The sequence below is a fragment of the Aulonocara stuartgranti genome (assembly GCF_965226115.1).
Source record: "Aulonocara stuartgranti genome assembly, chromosome: 12".
NCBI classification, from domain to species: domain Eukaryota; kingdom Metazoa; phylum Chordata; class Actinopteri; order Cichliformes; family Cichlidae; genus Aulonocara; species Aulonocara stuartgranti.
The window spans coordinates 7000740-7021937 of NC_138948.1; the positions used below are offsets into that span (position 1 = coordinate 7000740).

The 21198-nt window shown below is 43.1% G+C and overlaps 1 protein-coding gene across 21 annotated transcripts in view; it reads left to right on the forward strand.

The window, feature by feature from the left end:
* Window positions 1–19534, forward strand: part of camk2b1 (calcium/calmodulin-dependent protein kinase (CaM kinase) II beta 1) — an 82215-nt gene extending 62681 nt beyond the window's left edge. For 8 of the 21 annotated variants that reach the window (XM_082555489.1, XM_082555501.1, XM_082555495.1 and 5 more), the window contains 6 exons: window positions 41–85; window positions 2192–2240; window positions 8364–8439; window positions 8529–8623; window positions 8911–9144; window positions 14803–19534. In XM_082555489.1, coding sequence (XP_082411615.1) covers window positions 41–85; window positions 2192–2240; window positions 8364–8439; window positions 8529–8623; window positions 8911–9143 — 498 coding nt within the window. In that variant the 3' untranslated portion in view covers window position 9144; window positions 14803–19534. The other 13 variants (XM_082555499.1, XM_082555507.1, XM_082555492.1 and 10 more) reach the window with 3 other exon arrangements.
* Window positions 19535–21198: the final 1664 nt, after the last annotated feature.

Genomic DNA, 21198 nt, shown 5'->3' on the forward strand with positions numbered 1-21198 from the left:
TCTTCCTTCATCTCCCCTCCTCATTTTCCTCTTCCTCCAGGAACCTCAGACAACTGTCATCCATAATCCGGTGGACAGGACAAAGGTATACGTCATTCCCCAGTCCAGACCTCTTCTTTCTCCTGCTCTGTCATTCTCCTCCTCTTCCTTACCTTCTCCTCTCCTTTGATATTTTTTTTCATGCTGCATCTGTGCGAGTGCAACATGGCTTTGTGCACTTGTCTATGTGTGTAACTAAATATTAATCTCAGATAAAAGTCTGTCTGAAGGGAACAGGTGCTAGGTAGCGAATGTTGTTTACCCCAACAACCAAACTTGTGTTAGTCTGCCACCAAGGGGGACCTCAACACACGCATGTATTAGGATTAAGGGAATTCTAACTATACTTAATGTCTATTCAAGTGAGAATAGTGGCAGTCCTTATAAGCTTAGATGTCATGTTTGAGCTCAGATGTTATATTTTAGCCAATGAATGGAACCTGAGACTGGTGTCTTTGGATCTTTAAGACTGTTATATTCAGCATTCAGCATTGTAATTTATTTATATATATGATATAGGTAAAACTTTTTATTTGCATTATACTGACTGATGGTGTCTCGTTGTACCCTCTCTTACTGTCATATAATCTCTTAAAAGTTGCTGGTGTAACCAGTGTGAATGTGTATGTGTTTATAGCTTGTGCATGAACATGCATGCCTTTGCAGTAAGATCACTTCCTCATAGGCATGACTGAGGTGTTTTTCCTGAGTTGTTTTACCCAAAGTGAGAAGTAGCAGAACTTTGTTTGAAAGAGATATTCATGTTTTTTAATAAAGCGCAGTGATCTTTTGATTGTGGGTCAGTTATATGTGTGAAATACAGTACATGACTTTGAATTCTCACTCTCCAAGCTCAAACAGAGGCTATGCAGGAAGGTGATGAAAGTATGTGGAAGATTAGTCTTCAGTGCAGTTTATGTTTTCACACCCGCCTGGTTTAAAGAAGCACACTTGACCTCTTTAGCACTTACTCACTCAGCTCTGTCCATCTGGTAAGTTAAGTTTGATAGATTCTGGACTTTGTGAGCCAACAATAAAGAGGAGTCGAGATCAAGTAAATGCGAGGCTTCAATATGTGACCCGAGAAATGAATGTCGCATAAAAGAACAAAGAAAATAAATTCACCATATTTACACAATGAATAGTTTTCAAAGGAGGGTCAAACAAAACGAATAAGATGCAGAATGTTACAGGAAACATCTCAATGATTCAAACCAAAGAAAACAAACTGTAGGCGTAATCACACTTTTAATTATATTTCAAATAGTTGACAATCCTTTCCACACTTCTTTCCTTCGCATTCACATGAAAACAGTTTTTCTTTTCGCTCTTCCTCTCCGGTCAGGCCACCAGCTGCTCTTTAAAAGGCTATGTATGAAACCACTTTGGTGCTTTGTGCTCGTGAGGCTGTTAGCACACGTGCATGCTTCTAATGAGGTCACAGAGTCTCTCAACTCTTCATGCAGGGGAATTTAGGCCCATTTAATCTTCTAATTGGAAATGAGAAACTCCTCCTCTGGCAAAAGCCTAAGAAGAGGGAGACAGCCAGCCAGGCAGGCAAGCAGGCAGACGGGTAGATGATTAGATTTGAGGGATGCAGCCCCTGATTAAGATGACAACATATCGCCCTGTGAGAATCTGTTCTGTCTACTAGCGTTATTGAAATGGAAAGCAGTTTCTGTCAGTTTTAGCATGATATAAGTGCTCCCACTGAAGCAAAGGCATCATTTGTCCACTTGGTGCAGTACACAGATAGGACGAAGCTGCATGAGTAGAAGAAAAGAGGTTTGAGTGTAAAAAGGTTAAATATAGACTGACACTTTTAAGTTTTTGAATTGTTAATGCAAAAATAAGTAAACAAATAATAGTTACAAAGGCTGGATGATAGTAACTAACGTATTTGCAGTTCGATTTTGTGTTTTGCTTATGAACTAAATCCACAGTAAGTAACTGGTCTTGGTGTATTTTACGCTGTTTTGGGTTTGTAAAGACATGACATGGCAACATAGGGTGCCCCCTGCTGGCCAGTCTTGTGTCTGTGTACATCAAGTCTCATTGCCCTTCTTGTGACGTCCCTCTTCATGTGCATTCAGCGCGAATGTGTGCCCTGTCATGGCCGAACCTTAGCTAACTGTTTATCTCTGATCTCCAGGAATCGTCGGACAGCAGCAACACCACTGTGGAGGACGAAGATGTGAAAGGTAAGACTGCAAATAAAAGGAGAAGCTGTTTGCTCCGAATGAAAAGTCACAACACTCCAGGGGTCTTGACCAGTTTTGGATCATCACTTGACATTTCCAGGCTTTTGTTTGTCACTGCAGTCAGTCAGTGAACAACTTGTGTGACAGCTGAACTTAATGTGCATCTAGTAATCAAAAATTTCAGGAGCCAGAAAAGTAAGTTTTTAAACAACAGAAACACTAAAACTGTTCATTACAAGTCGATGACAACCGTGTGACAGCGCACTTTAATGGAATATGTTGGAGATTTGGCTGATTGCCTTTCAGTTGTTAAGTTCTCAGCTTTATAATGGTGGATTTTGACAGGCTCTGTTATTGCTCTTTAGTTGCTGGGAAAATGGATTCTCCTTGCGGTGAAAGCTGCTCTTTGTTACTGACATAATTGTACCTGAATGAATGCCTCTTTATGAAATTGCTACAATTTTTAAAAGCTTAAAAATTACAGTCAAATGTACTGAGGGTCTAGGGAGGCTCTTAATACTTACATGCTCTGCTTTGCATGAGCTTCTCTTGTTTATTAGACTGTGTTATCACGAGCCTTGGGGCAGAAATTTTTTTTTTTGATGCCAACTGTTGACAAACTCTCATGCGACCGGCTTTGTCTTCATAGTGGCTTCGAGTGGAATGAAGAGCGTAATGACTGGATTTATTTAAAATTCTGTTGCTTTGCAGAAGGCTAAGCAGCACATGCTATATGTACTAAAAGGGTTATTGTTTAAAAAGAGTCCTAGATGCACATCATGTGTGGTGCACATGCAGTAGATGAGCTCTAATTTAGTCATCTGGCTCACGTCTAACCTCTTACTGATTCCTCACGGAGCTCTATAACGAAGACATGTATGGTTATGATTGTGAGACGAGGGCTGTGAAATGTAAGAGGCCTTGTAATGCTGTTGTGGTTTGGCTCAAAAGTGTTTGGCTGAAATCTTAATACTGAGGAGCACACACCCCTTAAATACCAACATGCCTGTGTGGGGTGTCAGCTTTTGGAGCTGTGTAGTTGTGGCTGTGTGTGCGTGTGTCACTTGGCTAGTGTTGCGAGAGAGGAAAAAAACACTCTTTCAAAGGCGTATCGCACATATCAGCAAATAACTCCACAAAGTGTTTTTGTGTCTAGCCTTTTGTGTCCACTCGGTGTGTGTTTTTCTCTTGTGTTACTGTGAAAGCATAATTTCAGCTTATCTATACCAACACACTCAAACACCCCTGTTCTCCACATCTCAGCTGAGTACAATGCATCTAAATCGGGTCATGAATGTCTCATTTTGGTGCCAAGCATACAGAACAGGATGTGCGCTTCCATCTCCTCCTCCTCATCGTCCTCCTCCTCCTCCCTATAGAGGTTTTGCTGCTATGTCACAAATTCCCTAGCAACCGCAGAAGAGCCATCATGTAGGTCTCGTAGAAAAAAAATGTTGGAAACAGTACTCCAAATGCTTTTATTATAGTTGCTTATTACCTCTGCCAAGGAAGCGATGTGATCAGGGCGTTTGCCAGCACAAAACTTGCTCCAACTTGCTGGATTTGAATTAAAATTTTAGCACCAAGTTGGGAGTGATTAGTGTTTCGAGTTAATGCATCCTAAAAGTTTTTCAAAAGAAGATTTAACCTTTTCTTCATATATTCAAAAAGACCTATTAAGTTGAAATAAGAAAAGTTGGGAGACATTATCTCGATGTTCTAGAGGAAATATCAAAAATTGATCCTGATCCAGATATCCTCCTGGAGTCAGGAGATCGGTTCATACAGAGGTGTGCAGTTTAGGATTCATGTTACTTTGATGGCTCTGAAGTCAATTAATGTGTTGTACTAAATGATACATGAAACTAATTTATTATTGAGACCATAAAATCAGTAGAAATGTGTTTATTGAAGTCATAAATCAAGCGAGAAGTAATTTTATCGTACATTTCTCCAGTCACTCTTTTTATAAACAGAGGTGTAGCACCCTGCTGGCTGTCAAGAAGGGTGCAGGTTTAGTCTTTTTAATCTATCGGTTTTTAAAAAAAAAATTGATGCAGTTCCAGTCAATTTGGTCTTTTGGCGCTTTGATTAATTTGTCTGAAATCTTTCAGTGAACTGATTGGAAGTGTTTCTGTACTGCACCTTAGTCAAATTGTCATCCAATGTCAAATGATGTGCCTAAACGTTAGCATTAAAACAAACGTTATGAAGGTAGGGCATCTTGACAGAACATTGTATCGCCTGGAAAAACTTTATGCACAAAGGAAGTACTGTATACTACTGTACTTTTCCTGCATCATCCCCCTACTCTAAATTGGAGCGCCACCACCCCACCCCTCTGGCACAAGTGGAGGGGGCTAGGACACCTTTGGATGGAAGTCTGGGCTAAAGGGAGAGGTGTCTAAACTTAGCACCAGTGGCAGGAAACCGAGACGGAGCTCCCGGAGAGGTGTTAAAGACAAACCGCTCGGCTAGCGCCACCCTTGGATAGCAATAGTTTGAGGGCTCTTAGGGAGCTAACACTCAGATTGCTCAGAGAAAACTACAAGAACCAGGTGAGTGTGGCGTGTTTGGTTGGAGTAGTTTGTCTCTCGCTTGGCTTTATAGGATCTTCTTGTGAGGTCAGTGCTCGACAGCTGGCTTGTAACCCAACACCTGCACTGGCCTTCAGAGCATCTGAGTACATATCTGTTTTGTTAGCCTCAATAAGTCTGTAGAAGCGAATATGTTGCATGCAGCTTTCTGAGGGCTGATTGCTGTTTTCAGTCATTAATTTACATGTTTTTGTGTTAGAATTTGAAGGGTTATTGGGTGTTAATTTAATAATCCCAGTATTCTTCTTATTTGACATCTGTTGAATTAACTGTCCATCGCTGGAATATTTATGCTCTGCACTTCCGAGATATCGCTTGTCAGTCACCTACTGTTGGTTGCACACTGACAGATTTTTCTTGGTTTCCCCTCATTATACTTGGTTTCTGTACTTAGCACAACTAATTTTAGTGATAACAGAAAAATGTCAAAATTACTGTTGCAGAAGGTGTGGATTGTTTAATAGTTGGTCTGTGAATTTCATGTAATTGTGTTTGAGTGGGTGTACTTCCAGTGGCAGCAAATTCCTTGTTTCCCTGCAGGGGCCTTTTCTTTCCCTCTATTTGTCAATGAGTTGTTCGCGTGCCAGCTGATTAAACAGACAAGCGATAATGAGTAACATCCAACTCTCTCTCATTATCATCATGGCCATCACTGTTGTCATCATTCGTCCTCTGCTTACTGGCAAGACTCCCATTGAAGTCTCAGTAAAACCTCTCATGCAGCGGCAGCCGCAGTTGTAAATCCTGCCAAAATGGAGTCATTAACTGAGATAACGAGAAAAAAGCTTCTTTTTTTCCCTCTTTTTTTTTTTTTTTCCCTCTTGTTCAATCTATTGACAGACTGCTGTGCCAAATAGTAGCAGTAATTTTTCTGAAAAAGTAAAGACAGACTGCGCTCATCACATTCATCTGCCCCCTTCATGCCATCTCATATGTAGTTCCAACCGTTCCTCACTGGGACATTTCTGTTTTTGTGTGCAAAGTATGAATATGGCTCTCATCTCTCTTGTGATTGGTGTCACTATATATATATGTGTGTGTGTGTGTGTGTGTGTGTGTGTGTGTGTGTGTGTGTGTGTGTGTGTTAGGGAAGAGCTTAGACAACAGCTCGCTTAAGGCGCAGTCCAGCACGAGCTCCCAACCCGATAGCTCTCACAGCTCCTCAGCTGCTGTGCACTGTAAGTCAGCATGGCCGCCAAATGCCTATAACGCATTCAAAAAGTTGACTAAATCACTTTCTGCGTGTTTTGCTTGTATTAAAAACAGTCCTCGCTTATATTAAAAGCATGCATCTGCTGCTGTGTAGAGCCACTAAATCCCTGCAACGCCTTGACTTAGAAAGCCTTGTCTCTATTTCTGCATCAGTCTGAAATTAACAACTTAAATACAGAAAAGGGAAAAGTTCTATAAACCACCAGAGTGCTCTGTAGCATATCGCTCCTCTACCGTCCCTTCCTCCCACCTTGTGCCACCTACACCACATAGGATTAGGACAACTCTTTGTCTCCCTCAATTGGATGTTCATGGAATAACAACACAGTGCGACTGCTTTCCAGTTCTTGGCATGAACCCTGTCTTATGTTTCTTTCACTGTCTTTGTTTGAGTTTAACTTTGTCTTGAAGAGCTCTGATAATGTAGTCAGCACCGTAGCGCTACATCAAATGATGTGTCATTTGATATATTCATGTAAATAAATATAGATCTTTTTTTTTTTCACATTAGTCTGAGAGGACTGCTTGTCTTAGTGCTCTCCTAGACAAACTTTCATTCGTGCGGTTACATTTAAGTGTCATTCCTCATGTTCCTCCGTTCCTAAATTCAGCTGCCGCAAAGTTCGCTGACCTGCTGGGCTCAGTGCGTAGGGGATCAGGGCCCGTAGCTGACGGAGAAGGGAGAGCCAACACTCCACCTCCCTCTGCCCTCTCTGCCCCCTCCCCTCCACACACCCCGGTAGTCCCCATGCAGAGTAAGTAGAAAAGAGCGACAACAGACAGAGAAAACTAAATGAGAAATATATGTATAAGTTAGCATCTTCCTCTTGCTCTCATTTATTGCCAAGATGATGCATGAAAAGATGCACTGATACTGATCTGATTTTCATGTGCTATTTTGGGAAAGATGAGGAGGAATTAAAACTGCTGTTTTTTCACAGCTGTTTTCTGGATATTTCTGTAGTCCCTTTAACAGTTTTAAAAATAACCTTTATAGTTGCAGGAGAGATATAAATAAAGCTTATCCGTCTAAAGCGACCTCAAAATGCAGTCTCAAAATATATGTAGTGCAAATGGGGTTTTTTAATTTAAAAATGTCAATATTTATTGCATAATCATCACATAGTATTACTTTTGTATCCTGACATGTTTTTAGTTCAGTGTTACATTGTTTTAAATTTGAGCTTTCTTACATTTCACACATTTAATTAATTATTTAAATAAATGTGCACTTTAACATGTCAGACTGATGATAAATCATTCTTAAGACTTTATATGTAATCTTGCCGTACAAAGGCAGCTAAACCTTGCAGATCTATGATGGTCTATCTATGATTACCTGTAAAATTACTCTGCATAATTTAAGTTCACTGTACTGTTATAGTGAACTATAGTTCCTGAAGGGATTTCCTTGTTTATTCATTCCTCTCTTCTCCTTGTCTCTACCACCTTCTGACAATGTTTTTAATCTGTTTCTATGCGTTCCTCCTTCACCCATCCATCCATCCATCCATCTTGCCTGGACTGCACTCAGTGTCTCGGCTCACAGACCTGGTAAGCAGCGTTCGCAGGGCGCCGGCAGCCCCTGCGCCCGAAGTCGATGCTGTGCCGGCGCCGGTACCTAGTGCCAGGCCTACCCCTCCACATGCACACACCACTTCCCCACCTCCCCCTCACACCCCCTCCAGCCCTCCCCTGTCTTCCTCCCAGAGTGAGTACTTAGTGAGCCAAACCCCAACCCTGCGCATGGTATCCAGTCAGGAGCCCTTATCAAATGACGTGTTAGGATTTCACAGGGCGCCTGTTTGGTAGTTTGTGTTCTGATTGTGCGAACAGGTGTATATGGAGTGAAGTACTTTGTGTTTAATGTGATGCACTTTACTTCTGAGCCTTATTAACCTCCTGTGTGCTGCTCCACAGAGAGCACCGCTAACAGCACAGAGGATCTGTGTGTGTTGACTCACTGTTATGCCCTTAAATATATAGGTGACACGGTTTGTGGTGATGTAAAGAGAAGCCTGGTGTGTGCTCATGTTAAGGTGTGTTTGACAGTGTCCAGGATCACATGATCACCCGGCCTCTTGTATGTGTCTCTGTGGCGTGTATGAATTAACCTGCTGCTGCTACATTTTGCTCATTGATTTATTTTCTCAGTTTTTCTAGCGTAGCTGGTGCGCTAACTGCCTTTGCCTGAGCATCTGTTTGGTGTAAATGAGTTAAAACTGTGTTTAAATGACCTGAAGTTAAATGAGCTAACATTGATGGCTCTTGTGTTTGCCTCTGAATAACTTTTGCTCGTACATGTTCACTGCAGCACGCAAGCAAGAAATTATCAAGATAACCGAACAGCTGATAGAGGCCATCAACAACGGAGACTTTGAGGCATACGCGTGAGTCTCTTTTTGTATGTACTAGGTAGTTTCTGTGGTTTAAAGTTAGTGTTTGGCATCTTTAAAATGCGCTCATGTGTGCTCTTCAGTAAGATCTGCGACCCTGGACTGACTTCATTTGAGCCGGAGGCCCTGGGCAACCTGGTAGAGGGAATGGATTTCCACAGATTCTACTTTGAGAACCGTAAGATTAATAGATACATTTGATGAAAAGCATATTTGCCTAAACCACAAACCGAGATTAATACAGACGAATGCTCCACGGCAGCGCTTACATTTACACTTGGATGAGTGTGTACTGGTAACACAATATATGCTTTTGTATGTTTACCTACTTTTTTCCTGCTTCCTGGTATTGTGAATTAATTTCCATTGATATAACTAAATTGAATCATCAGTAGTAACACTGGTCCTGTCATTATTGTAGTTGTGCCATCGTATTTGATGACGTTGTCCTCATCATCCTTTCAGTTTTGGCTAAGAACAGCAAGCCGATCCACACCACCATCCTGAACCCCCATGTGCACCTGATCGGCGAGGATGCAGCCTGCATCGCCTACATCCGCCTGACTCAGTTTGTTGACGGCCAGGGTCGGCCGCGGTCCAGCCAGTCAGAGGAGACTCGTGTCTGGCATCGCAGAGACAGCAAGTGGCAGAACATCCACTTCCACTGCTCAGGCGCACCAGCTGCGCCACTCCAGTAAGGTATGGACTGAGTAAACTGAAAGCAGAAGGATTTGTTCCAGTTCCATGTGTATTTTCTTGGACCTTACCAGTGTACCTTTACATGATTGATAGTTTAAGTTAAAAAAGGATTTTTTTAAAAACTGCATCTTGGTGCACCTCCTGGGCTCTGAATCAAGCTGTTTCTCTTACTCTAAGCCAAATTCCTTGTGATTGGCTGCCCCTCATAAACGTAAAGTTTAAACAGTAGATGCTCACAGCTCTCATTGACACTCTCTTTGAAATAATGCAGAGCCAAGAGCAGAAGAAAAGTATTGAGTACTCAAAGTATTCCTGAGCTTTTTGCTCACCTGTTATACGCTGAACCTGTTATGCCAAAGTGAATTGATATCAGCACCCACCTCTGTATATTTTCAACTGGAAATAAAGAAAAAGACCCTTAATCAGTTTGCTATGAACAGCTCTTTATATAACCAGACTGATTTTTTTTTAATCCTTGGGTGCATTTTGGTTTGTTCTCTTTGATTGTTTATACTGTTTAATAGTAGAAAGGGTAAGCATGTGAGAATCCACATCATATCAGATTTACCGATGTGCAAACTAATTGCAGTGGTGTGATGTGTGCTGCTTTCTGCACGCTCTGTCCAGGCAGCTCTCTCTCTGGAGTATTTTCATTAGTGTGAACACATCCAAAGCAGGCTAATTCCTGCTGTGGGCTACACATTATGTGAGAAAGGACAAAATATTCCAACCTGATTCTCCTAAAATTTATAAACATTCTTGTGTCGAAACTGCAAGATGTGCATGCTTGTTAGTCGCCTTTCAATTGCACAGCTTCCTGGAACAAAGTGTGATGATTAGGGCTGCTCGATTATGGCAAAAATGATAATCACGATTATTTTCACTGAAATTGAGATCACGATTATTTGACGATATTTATTTAACCCTTTAAGACCTACTATAGAACCAAGTCCACCAGAGCTTATATTATTTTTATTTATTTTTTTTACATGCTGTAGTGCCATTTGTGGGAGCATTTCAAGTTGCTATACATCAATACAACTGTTATAGCCCATATTTTAATAATATGTATGCATTAAGTGCATAGTAATTACATAAATTGCAAAAAAGTGCAATAAACTACAAAAAAAATTGAAAATCGCTTTTGTTTTGTTTACATATATTTCTACTTGGAGAAATTTAAGAGGTTTATCCCTCAAAACTTTAAATACAATAAAGTTGCAAAAAATAGTTTACAACAACAGGAAATTTATTTTGAGTGTCTTCATAGTTTTATTTTGGACATACACCAATTTTTATATACTGCAGGAAAAACAAAAAACAATCCTATGATGCAAATTTGCAAAGAAAACAGCAGGTGCACTCCTCCTTGAATCGCTACCTTATCGTGGTGGAGGGGTTTGTGTGTCCCAGGGATCCCAGGGGCTATGTTGTCTGGGGGCTTTTGCCCCCTGGTAGGGTCTCCCATGGCAAACTGGTCCTGGGTGAGGGACCAGACAAAGAGCGATTCAGAAGACCCCCATGAAAAGAAAATCGAGGGAACAGTTTACCCTGCCCGGGATAGGGTTACCGGGGCCCCGCCCTGGAGCCAGGCCCGGGGAGGGTGTCCGAGGGCGAGCGTCTGGTGGCCGGGCCTTAGTCCATGGGGCCCGGCCGGGCACAGCCCGAAGAGGAGACATGGGCCCATCCTCCCGCAGGCCCACCACCCGCAGGAGGCGCCATAGGGGTCGGGTGCATTGTGAGCTGGGTGGCGGCCAGGAGCGGAGGCCCTGGCGGACCGACCCCCGGCTGCCAAGACTGGCAATAGGGACATGGAATGTCACCTCTCTGGTGGGGAAGGAGCCTGAGTTGGTGCGTGAGGTTGAGAGGTACCGGCTAGATATAGTTGGGCTCACCTCTACGCATTGTCTGGGCTCTGGAACCAGTCTCCTGGAGAGGGGCTGGACTCTGTCTCAGTCTGGAGTTGCCTTTGGTGAGAGGCGGCGGGCTGGGGTGGGTATTCTTATATCCCCTCGGCTTGCTGCCGGTACGTTGGGGTTTTTCCCGGTGGACGAGAGGGTTTGTTCCCTGCGCCTTAGGGTCGGGGAACGGGTCCTGACTGTCATCTGCGCTTATGCGCCGAGTGGCAGTTCGGAGTACCCAGCCTTCTTAGAGTCCCTGGGGGGGCTGCTGGAAGGTGCTCCACCTGGAGACTCTGTTGTCCTGCTGGGAGACTTCAATGCTCACGTGGGTAACGACAGCGAGACCTGGAGGGGCGTGATTGGGAGGAACGGCCTCCCTGATCTGAACCCGAGCGGTGCTTTGTTATTGGACTTCTGTGCTAATCACAGTTTGGCCATAACGAACACCCTGTTCGAACATAAGAGTGTCCATAAGTGCACGTGGCACCAGGACGCTCTAGGCCGTAGGTCGATGATCGATTTTGTAATCGTATCACCAGACCTGCGACCATATGTTCTGGACACTCGGGTAAAGAGAGGGGCTGAGCTGTCAACTGATCACCACCTGGTGGTGAGTTGGATCAGGTGGCGGGGGAGGACGCTGGACAGACCTGGTGCACCTAAACGCGTAGTGAGGGTGTGCTGGGAACGTCTAGCAGAGGCCCCAGTCCGCGAGATCTTCAACGCACACCTCCGGCAGAGCTTCAACAGCATTCCGAGGGAGACTGGGGACATTGAGTCCGAATGGACCATGTTCAGCGTCTCCATTGCCGAAGCTGCTGCATTGAGCTGCGGCCGCAAGGTGGTTGGTGCCTGCCGTGGTGGTAATCCCCGAACCAAATGGTGGACACCAGAGGTGAAGGGAGCCACCAGGCTGAAGAAGGAGGCCTATCGGGCTTGGTTAGCCTGTGGGACTCCGGAGGCAGCCGACAGGTATCGACAGGCCAAGCGGAATGCGGCTCGGGCAGTGGCTGAAGCAAAAACTCGGGTGTGGGAGGAGTTCGGAGAGGCCATGGAAAAAGACTTTCGGACTGCCTCGAAGAGATTCTGGCAAACCGTCAGGCGTCTCAGGAGGGGAAAGCGGTGCTCTACCTGCACTGTGTATAGTGCTGGCGGAGCGCTGTTGACCTCGACTGAGAAAATTGTCGGGCGGTGGAAGGAATACTTCGAGGACCTCCTTAATCCCACTGACACGTCTTCCGGGGAGGAAGCAGAGTCTGGGGATGAGGGGTGTGACCCACCGATTTCCGGGGGCGAGGTCACTGAGGCAGTTAAACAACTCCTTGGTGGCAGAGCCCCTGGTGTCGATGAGGTCCGCCCCGAGTTCCTGAAGGCTCTGGACGTTGTAGGGCTGTCTTGGTTGACACGTCTCTGCAATGTTGCGTGGAGATCAGGGGCAGTACCTGTGGACTGGCAGACCGGGGTGGTGGTCCCCATCTTCAAGAAGGGGGACCGGAGGGTGTGTTCCAACTACAGGGGGATCACACTCCTCAGCCTCCCCGGGAAAGTCTATGCCAGGGTGCTGGAGAGGAGGGTTCGTCCGCTAGTCGAACCTCGGATACAGGAGGAACAATGCGGTTTTCGTCCTGGTCGCGGAACACTGGACCAGCTCTTTGTCCTCTCGAGGATACTTGAGGGTGCATGGGAGTTTGCCCAACCAGTCTACATGTGTTTTGTGGACCTGGAGAAGGCATTCGACCGTGTCCCTCGGGGCGTCCTGTGGGAGGTGTTGCGCGAGTATGGGGTGTCTGGCCCATTGCTACGGGCCATTCAATCCCTATACAACCGTTGCAAGAGCTTGGTTCGCATTGCCGGCAATAAGTCGGACTCGTTCCCGGTGGGTGATGGGCTCCGCCAGGGCTGCCCTTTGTCTCCGGTTCTGTTCATAATTTTTATGGACAGGATTTCTAGGCGCAGCCAAGTGGCGGAGGGCTTTCGCTTTGGTGGCCTCAGAATCTCATCTCTGATTTTTGCGGATGATGTGGTTCTGTTGGCTTCATCGGGTGAGGGCCTCCAGCTCGCACTGGAGCGGTTCGCAGCCGAGTGTAACGCAGCGGGAATGAGGATCAGCACCTCCAAATCTGAGGCCATGGTTCTCAGCCGGAAAAGGGTGGAGTGCCCACTCCGGGTCGGGGATGAGTTCCTGCCCCAAGTGGAGGAGTTCAAGTATCTCGGGGTCTTGTTCGCGAGTGATGGGAGAAGGGAGCTGGAGATCGACAGACGGATTGGGGCTGCGGCTGCAGTAATGCGGACGCTGCACCGGTCAGTCGTGGTGAAGAGGGAGCTGAGTGTAAAAGCGAAGCTCTCAATTTACCGGTCGATCTACGTCCCTACCCTCACCTATGGCCACGAGCTGTGGGTAGTGACCGAAAGAACGAGATCGCGGATACAAGCGGCGGAAATGAGCTTCCTCCGAAGGGTGGCTGGCCTCTCCCTTAGAGATAGGGTGGGAAGTTCGGCCATCCGGGAGGGGCTTAGAGTAGAGCAGCTGCTGCTCCACATCGAAAGGAGCCAGCTGAGGTGGTTCGGGCATCTGGCAAGGATGCCCCCTGGGCGCCTCCTGGGCGAGGTGTTCCAGGCATGTCCCACCGGGAGGAGGCCCCGGGGCAGACCCAGGACACGCTGGAGAGATTATATCTCTCGGCTGGCCTGGGAACGCCTTGGTATTCCCCCGGACAAGCTGGAGGAGGTGGCTGGGGAGAGGGAGGTCTGGACCTCTTTGCTTAGGCTGCTACCCCCGCGACCCGACCTCGGATAAGCGGATGAAGATGGATGGATGGATGAACAGCAGGTGCATCATTTCACTGTGGGAAGTGTTACGAACAGCTGATAGGAACGGCAAAACGTGTTTCTGGAATATTATGTTTTTGTTCCTGCAAGCGCTTTTTATGCAATTTTTGCAAAGCTATATGTGGAACGAAACCGTGACCGAGGACAAGCTGATGGCATCAGATGTAAGTACAACTCCTCCGGTTTCATATGCAAAACAAATTATTGCGCTAGCTTACACGGTTCAGGTTCTACAGGGATTTAAAAATAGTTACGCAAAACGGAGCGTGCAGCTCTGACCGGCTTTAAAGGGTTAACAATGACTTTAAAAAATAATATAAAATAGTGTGCAACACCACTGAAGTTTGTTTTGTTTTTTTAAACTCTCTTTTCAACCAACGGCAGTCACTCTCCTCTCCAAATAACTTCTGCTTAGCTTTCCGAGCTTCCCTCGGGTCCTCTTAATCAGCGGTCTCCAACCTTTTTTGCGCCACGGACCGGTTTATGCCCGACAATATGAGGGAGGGGCTAATAATCGGCTCAGTCATTTTTAATGATCGTTGAAAGCCCAGATCGTAATCGTGATTAAAATTCGATTAATTGAGCAGCCCTAGTGTGATGTTCGATTGGATCAATGTGGCAATAGTAGTAACAGGCTGGTGCATTCACTAATAACACGTGGGCATCGTGTGTGCTGCCTCCTGTGTGCTATATCCATATATTATTCAGGGCAGATGCATCAGAAGTGGCTATTTCCTGTTGTGTGCTACATGTGAGAAACAGCTGAGGAAAATATTCCAGCTCGATTCGACTAACAGTTGTTATGAATCCACTAAATCCATTTACCAGTGTTTTAAAGCCATTTTTTAAATTATGTATGTGTGTGACACTTTGATTTGTGTAATTATTTAATGTTCAGGGTGTTTTTGTTGTTGTTTTTCCTTCTCAGGGTTAAGTGCTGTAGTTTCATCTGTCAGGAGTGCTCTGCTGGAGAGAGGAGGAGGCAGAGGAGGAGGATGAGGAAGGGGTGAAAGAACACGTCCAGTAGTGGTCTGGGAGCTCTTTGTCCTCCAACAACAAACTGGACGCCCGGCCTCAACCCCCTCCCAGCATGCATCTCTTCTTTTACTACTACTGCCCCCTGTTTGTCACCTGTCCTACCACACCTTCTGACAACCGTCGAACAGCAGCAGCGTCCTTCATCCCTCACGACTTCCTCTTCTTCCCTCCGGCACGCTGGGTGTTTGATGGGGGTGGGGGTGTTTTTCAGCACTGGGTGTGATTCCTTCCTGTGGTCTTTTGTGACACCAACCCTCTTGTCCTCCTGTGAATCCACACTTGTGTGACATAAACACTGCACTGGAAATACAGTATGTAAAGTTTTAAGTAAAATCTATTATCATTACTCTATTATTATGATTATTATTATAATTATTATTACACATTTGCAATTGTATATGTAATTTGTATAATTCAGAATTCTTGATGCCAGTGGTTTTTAGAGTTAAAGAAAATCGTTTTTTCTCTATCTTTTTAAGGAAGCATGTCCCCCTGCCCCATATTTACAGTGGCTGTTTTTTATTGTGGCTATTAAGTGGAAAATGATATTGGCAGTTTTTGTAATTTGCTTCTTGTATGTTAGCTATAACAGTGTGCCCAAACTCATGGTTAACATGTTTTTGATTGTGCGTTTGCAGTTTTATTTTTTAATGTTATTTTAATTGTATTTTCTTTTTTGTTCTTTTTTTCTTTTTTCTTTTCTTTTTTTTTTTTTTCTTGGGAAGGGGTGCGTCTGATGGGCGTCCATGTAGAGATCGAGCCCTGAAGTGTGTGTATGGGTGTGCTGAGTAAGTGCATGTTAGTCCAGTCACGATAAGTCGGTACAGTTGGAGGAACTTGTTGTTTCTCCCTTGCTGCAAAGTAAAAGACAGGAGAACAGGTTTGCTTAACTGGGCTTCAAATCAAAGCAAACAGCATGCAGCAGGAGTGCTACTTTCCAACACCGGTGACGCCCTGATCTCTAAATGTCTGAGCTGATGGGTGTAAAACGAAGCAGTAACAAGAACATGGACATGAAGAGGTTTGTCTCTGTGACCAGGATGCTTGATTCTAGAGTGATGTATCAAGCTGTTGTAAGAAAAATGTGTCACGGTGAAACCTCTGCTCCAATGAAGGCTATTCATTGCTGGTATTTGAAAAAACACAGATGATTAGGAATGGTTATAAAGTAACTGAAGCTGAGTACATCATACTGCCTGTTGCCTCTTAGGTTGTTATAAATAATTTCTTTTGATGGGATAATTTGGCTTCTTTCAGGTGAATTATGTGAGGCATTTATTCACATTCAGTATATTACTTATACTAGATCGAGGTCAGCAGGCGGCTAGCTTGGTGAAGCAGGGAGGAGTACTTTTATAGAGGCTGTATTGTACTGGGCTCGATTAACAGCAAAACCCAGTTAAAATGAATTAAAGTTTGCATTATAATTTAGAATATTTCCCAAAAGCTCAAAAATCAAAAAAAAAATTAATTTGCTGCACAACAAATAATAATAATGTTCCTGCGACTGAAACTTTACAGTGTTGAAGAAACGCTTGTAGAGTTTCAGGAGAATAACTCACGGCAAGAAACTCAATGTGAATTGGAACAAAGTGCTGTACTAACTTAAATTATTTATGGATTTCAAGACTTTCAAACAGGTTAGAAAGGACCACAATTTATTAAACGATATCAGATATATGTATTTCATCTTATAGTGACCATCTTGTGAAGGTGAATGTGTTTTGTTATAACCAATAATGAATCAGATATGCTGAATATTATTATAGCGTACAGATAATTTCTTCTGAAATAGTCTGGTCAGGGTTGCTTTGACGTGCTGTTTCCTAAACCTTGCTTCTCTCACGAATCTCTGTGAATGCTGGTTCAGCCTTCACCCCACCTGGAGATGGTTTTATTTTCTGGTCAGTGGTGCAGAAAAGGTGTTTGGCGGAGAGATGGGATGTTGGGCGAGTCCTGCTGTTTGCTAGGCGACAGCTGAATATCAGAGCTCTGTGGTCTTTTCTGAACGTGTGAGGTATTTTTAAGTTCCAAAAATGTCGGTGAAAAACAGCAGGTCCTTTTTTCCCCACTCAAAATGACAAAAGCAGTCAGCACATTGAAGAAAGGATCCCGGTAGATGTTTGAGCTTTCTCACTTCCAGAGCCACAGCACAGCACGCTGGTGCTGCAGCTTGGTCTAAACGAAGCACACGCAGATCAGCGTAACGCCCATATCAGCGATGAAGAATGAAGGCTGCGTTTGGCTGGGCGTGTGCATTTTGCTAGTCTTTTGCCACAGGTGCAATATTTATGTGAGTGTGTCTGCACGCATGTACATTGGTTGCTTTCAGTGTGTATTCTTTACAAGCCTGGGAGGATATTTTGGAAGTGTGTGCCGTGTGGATGATGAAATGAGAAGGCTTTTTTTTTTTCGGAGGGCACATCAGTCCCCTGCCTTCAGCCCAGGACTGTTTTCATCTGCTTTCTTTCATGTGTTTTTTTTTTTCTTTTTTTCATGCTTTTACTCTGTTATTTTGGTTTGTTTGTGTTACAGTAAAGTGTTATCAGCTTTTTATGATATAAAGTGCTTGTGCCAGAGGTGGCAGGACTGAACGGATGGACTTTGCAGCACTGAAAACTGATTTTGTGGAGGTTTGACTTTTCATCAGCTCCACTTTACTTTGCTCATCCACCATTGGCTGCCTTCACATTTGTCTCGCCCCTATTGGTCAGACCAAGATAGAAAAAGACCGCTCAGTCGTCTTGGTGAACAGTCCTCAGGTTTTAATTTATTTTGAATATTTATTTATTTATTGTAGTCGACATTTTTACTGTGCTTTTTTTTTTTTCTTTTCCTGTTGTACAAATCATGCACTTGTGCAAGTGCTGTCTGCAGTTGTTTAAAGAGACGATGCTTCATGTATAAACATGACTGCTTTTAAATGGATAGTACACCCAATCTGCATTCTGCATGTGTTTTTGTGTAACGACCAACATGGTGGAAATGACTTTTGCTTTTTCTGCTGTTTTTCTTCTGCAGATTTACATTTTTTGCTGTTTTACGTTGTCCATTTTTTCCTTCTACTTAATGTCATTACCACTTTTACAGAGTGGGATACATGTTTGCTTTGAAATTCATATGATACAGGACTGTATTTTGTGTGAACTGTCCCACCCAACACTTCGCCTTTTTGATAAGATGGTGAAGATTTTGTCAGATTAACGTTTTGTTTTTTTTCTTGCAGTAAACAACAGAGATGTTGTATCATACTTGTGTCTCATCTAGTAATGATGTTCATGTCTAGTTCAGCCTGTTCTAATACTCAAAGGTCAAAGGTTACCTTTGACCACACATATGTGCGTGACCGTGCTAACATGACCCCCTCCCTCCAGAAAAAGAAGAAAAAGCAGCATGTACAGTACAAAGGTGTCGTTCTTCTGTTCTTCTTTGTGTGTTTCTAAACTTTAAAATCATGATGAGATTCACATATTTAAAATGAGTTCACAGTATTACACAACTGCAACTAACAAGCAGAGTAGCTGGCCTTTTTTTCTTTGCATGACAGTCAATAGGACACTTGTTTTTACTTGTTTTTTGGTGTTTTTCTTTTTATTTGGGTTCATTTTCTACTGAATGCTGGTATACTCGACCTTTCTCTCTCTATTTTCTCAGCTTTTTAAGTGCATATAACTATTTTTGTCTCCAGATGATATAATGAAGATGATTGTAATGATAAGGAATATTATATATAGATTATAGAACTGAGGATGACTATGAGGAAGTTGACAGTTATGATGATGATGATGATGTGATGATGATTATTTGGCATGCTTCTCTATGGGGCTCTGTGTTGCCAGTGCAGACTGGCTGCCTTTTGTACATAGCTGAGTGACCGTCAGCACCAAGAGTCACTGCTGCTTCAAAGAGTAAAGATGCTCCAGCAGGGGGCGCTGTCACACAAAATAAAGCACAAACACACACTGAGGCAGCTTGATGCTTCTAATGTAGCTGCAGAATAACTTTAGATCAAACAGACAATCCAGTCAGAGACATCAGCAGTTCATCAGTGTAGAAGAAGAACCAGCTTCCATTCAGATTATTGATCAGGGCTGCACAGTTAGGACTGAAATGACACTGATGCCTCTAATAAATCATCATCTGTAAGAATCATCAAAGGTGAAATAAGGAACAGTGATTCATTGTGCAGCCCTGCATATAAACTACATGAAGTGTCCTCCTCTTGAGGCCACTGTGAGCTCTGCTGCCTTCCTGTTATTTAGTCAGATGAAGCATCACTGAGATGAGCTGGAGCCACTCTGAACTTCTGCCATCTTCTTTTTACAGTCGCTGACTGAGCTGCACTGACAACACTGAGCCGGCTTCTCTTCATAGGGTGTCTTTCACTCTTTCCCCACTCTCTCTGTTTCCAACCTTGTTCCATCATTTCTCTGCAGTTGGCTCTTTCTACTTTTCCTTTGTCTCTTTTTGTCACTTTGGTTTTCTTCTGTATAATAATATTAATCCTCTAGTTCTCTGATTCTTCTGATTATTGCTCTGTTCTCTTACATGCTTCACGTGTTTCTCTAACTTCAATAAAATGTGTTAAGGTGTTATCAATAAAATGACAGTTTAAATAGAAAGTTCAGCGTCCTTCTGTGTTTACAGACACATCAGACAGGCTTTGATGTATTTTACTGACAGAAAAAAAAACAGGAGATTAATGAACTTGTTTTGCTGATATTTTCACAATATTTGTTCATCAGGAGAAAAACTTGAACTCCACAGTTAATAAGACTAATTAGTATCAAATACAAATACAGAGGAAATGTTCTCAGCTTCAGTATTTGTATCAAGACTTGCCTGATGAGGTTTTCAAATGTTCAGTGTTTTCATTATAACATCTTCAGTGAGTTTTGTAAATCCTCCATGCAACAATAATAATTAAAAAGACTCAAATTGCTTTCAAATACAGCAGGTGTCCAAAAAAGGAGAAAAAAAACGTTATTTTTAGTGTTTCAGCCACTGAAACAACCAAAAGATGAACTAGTCAAATTGTTATTTAAATGGTTTTTGATCACTTTTAGTCGCTCCAAATCACAGTGACTAACAGAAAAGTTTCAGATCAGGCTTCTCAGATTTCTGCCTGCAGGCCTGTAGTGACGGCTCTTGACCTTAAATGACAAGAAATGAACACATGACTGTTCTGTGTTTCAGTCATCAGCAGTTCATGTTGTACATTTCAGTTACTCCAAGAGATATTTTAGTGTTTTCTCACATAGAAAGAAATTGATGGAATTGATTAAAGATTGAAAGATGAAACAAATACATTCACAATAATTTACACAAAAATTTAAAATAAATCAAAGGAAAGAAATTCACTGAGATCTCACTGAACTACAATGAAAAGTTCTAAAAGCCTAAAACAGGTTATTATCAGTTGTTTTGGCATCTCCTGCTTTTCCAATATTACACAAATCTCAGTGAAAGTGTCTCTGTGAGTGCAGATGTGAGTCATGTCTTCAGGGTCATAGAAGGACACCTCCCCCCTGTCATAGTCCAGCTGGACTCTGATCCTCTGGAGACTCTTCTTCACTGTCACAGTCTGACCAACAACATCAGGGCTGCACAGTGGGGACTAAAATGGCACTGATGCCTCTAATAAATCATCATTCTGTTTGAATTATCAACGATTAAATAATAAACACAGGTTTTTTGTGCAGCCCTACACACAAACTACATGAAGTTTCCTCCTCTTACTTTTCCTTTTGTCTCTTATTGCTACTTTAGATTTCTTCTGTATAATAATATTAATCCTTAAATTCTCTGATTCTTCAGATTATTGCTTTATTCTCTTAGGTGATGCACGTGTTTCTCTAACTTCAACAAGATGTGTTAATGTGTTACCAATAAAAGGACAGTTTGAATACAGTAAGAATTAAACAATAAAAATTAAGAGATCAAATTTTCTTCTATGTTTAAACACAAATCAAAACGCAGCCAGACTTTGATATTTTTATTGACAGAAAATAATCCAGGAAATCAGTGAACTCATGTTTCCGACATTTTCATCATATCTGCTCTGCAGGTGAAAAACAGGAAATCCACAGTTAACAAGACCAAATGCTGAATGTGCTGATGTGATCTGGAATATGAAGTGAGAGTTCACAGAAACACACTGGAACAAACAGCAGCTCCAACTGTACAAATGTTCAACAATTATGAAATAAATGCTTTGGGTCAGTCAGTAGCAAAGAAAACAGTGTCTGTATCTGACAAAGCAATTTACACAGAACTTAGGAACAAT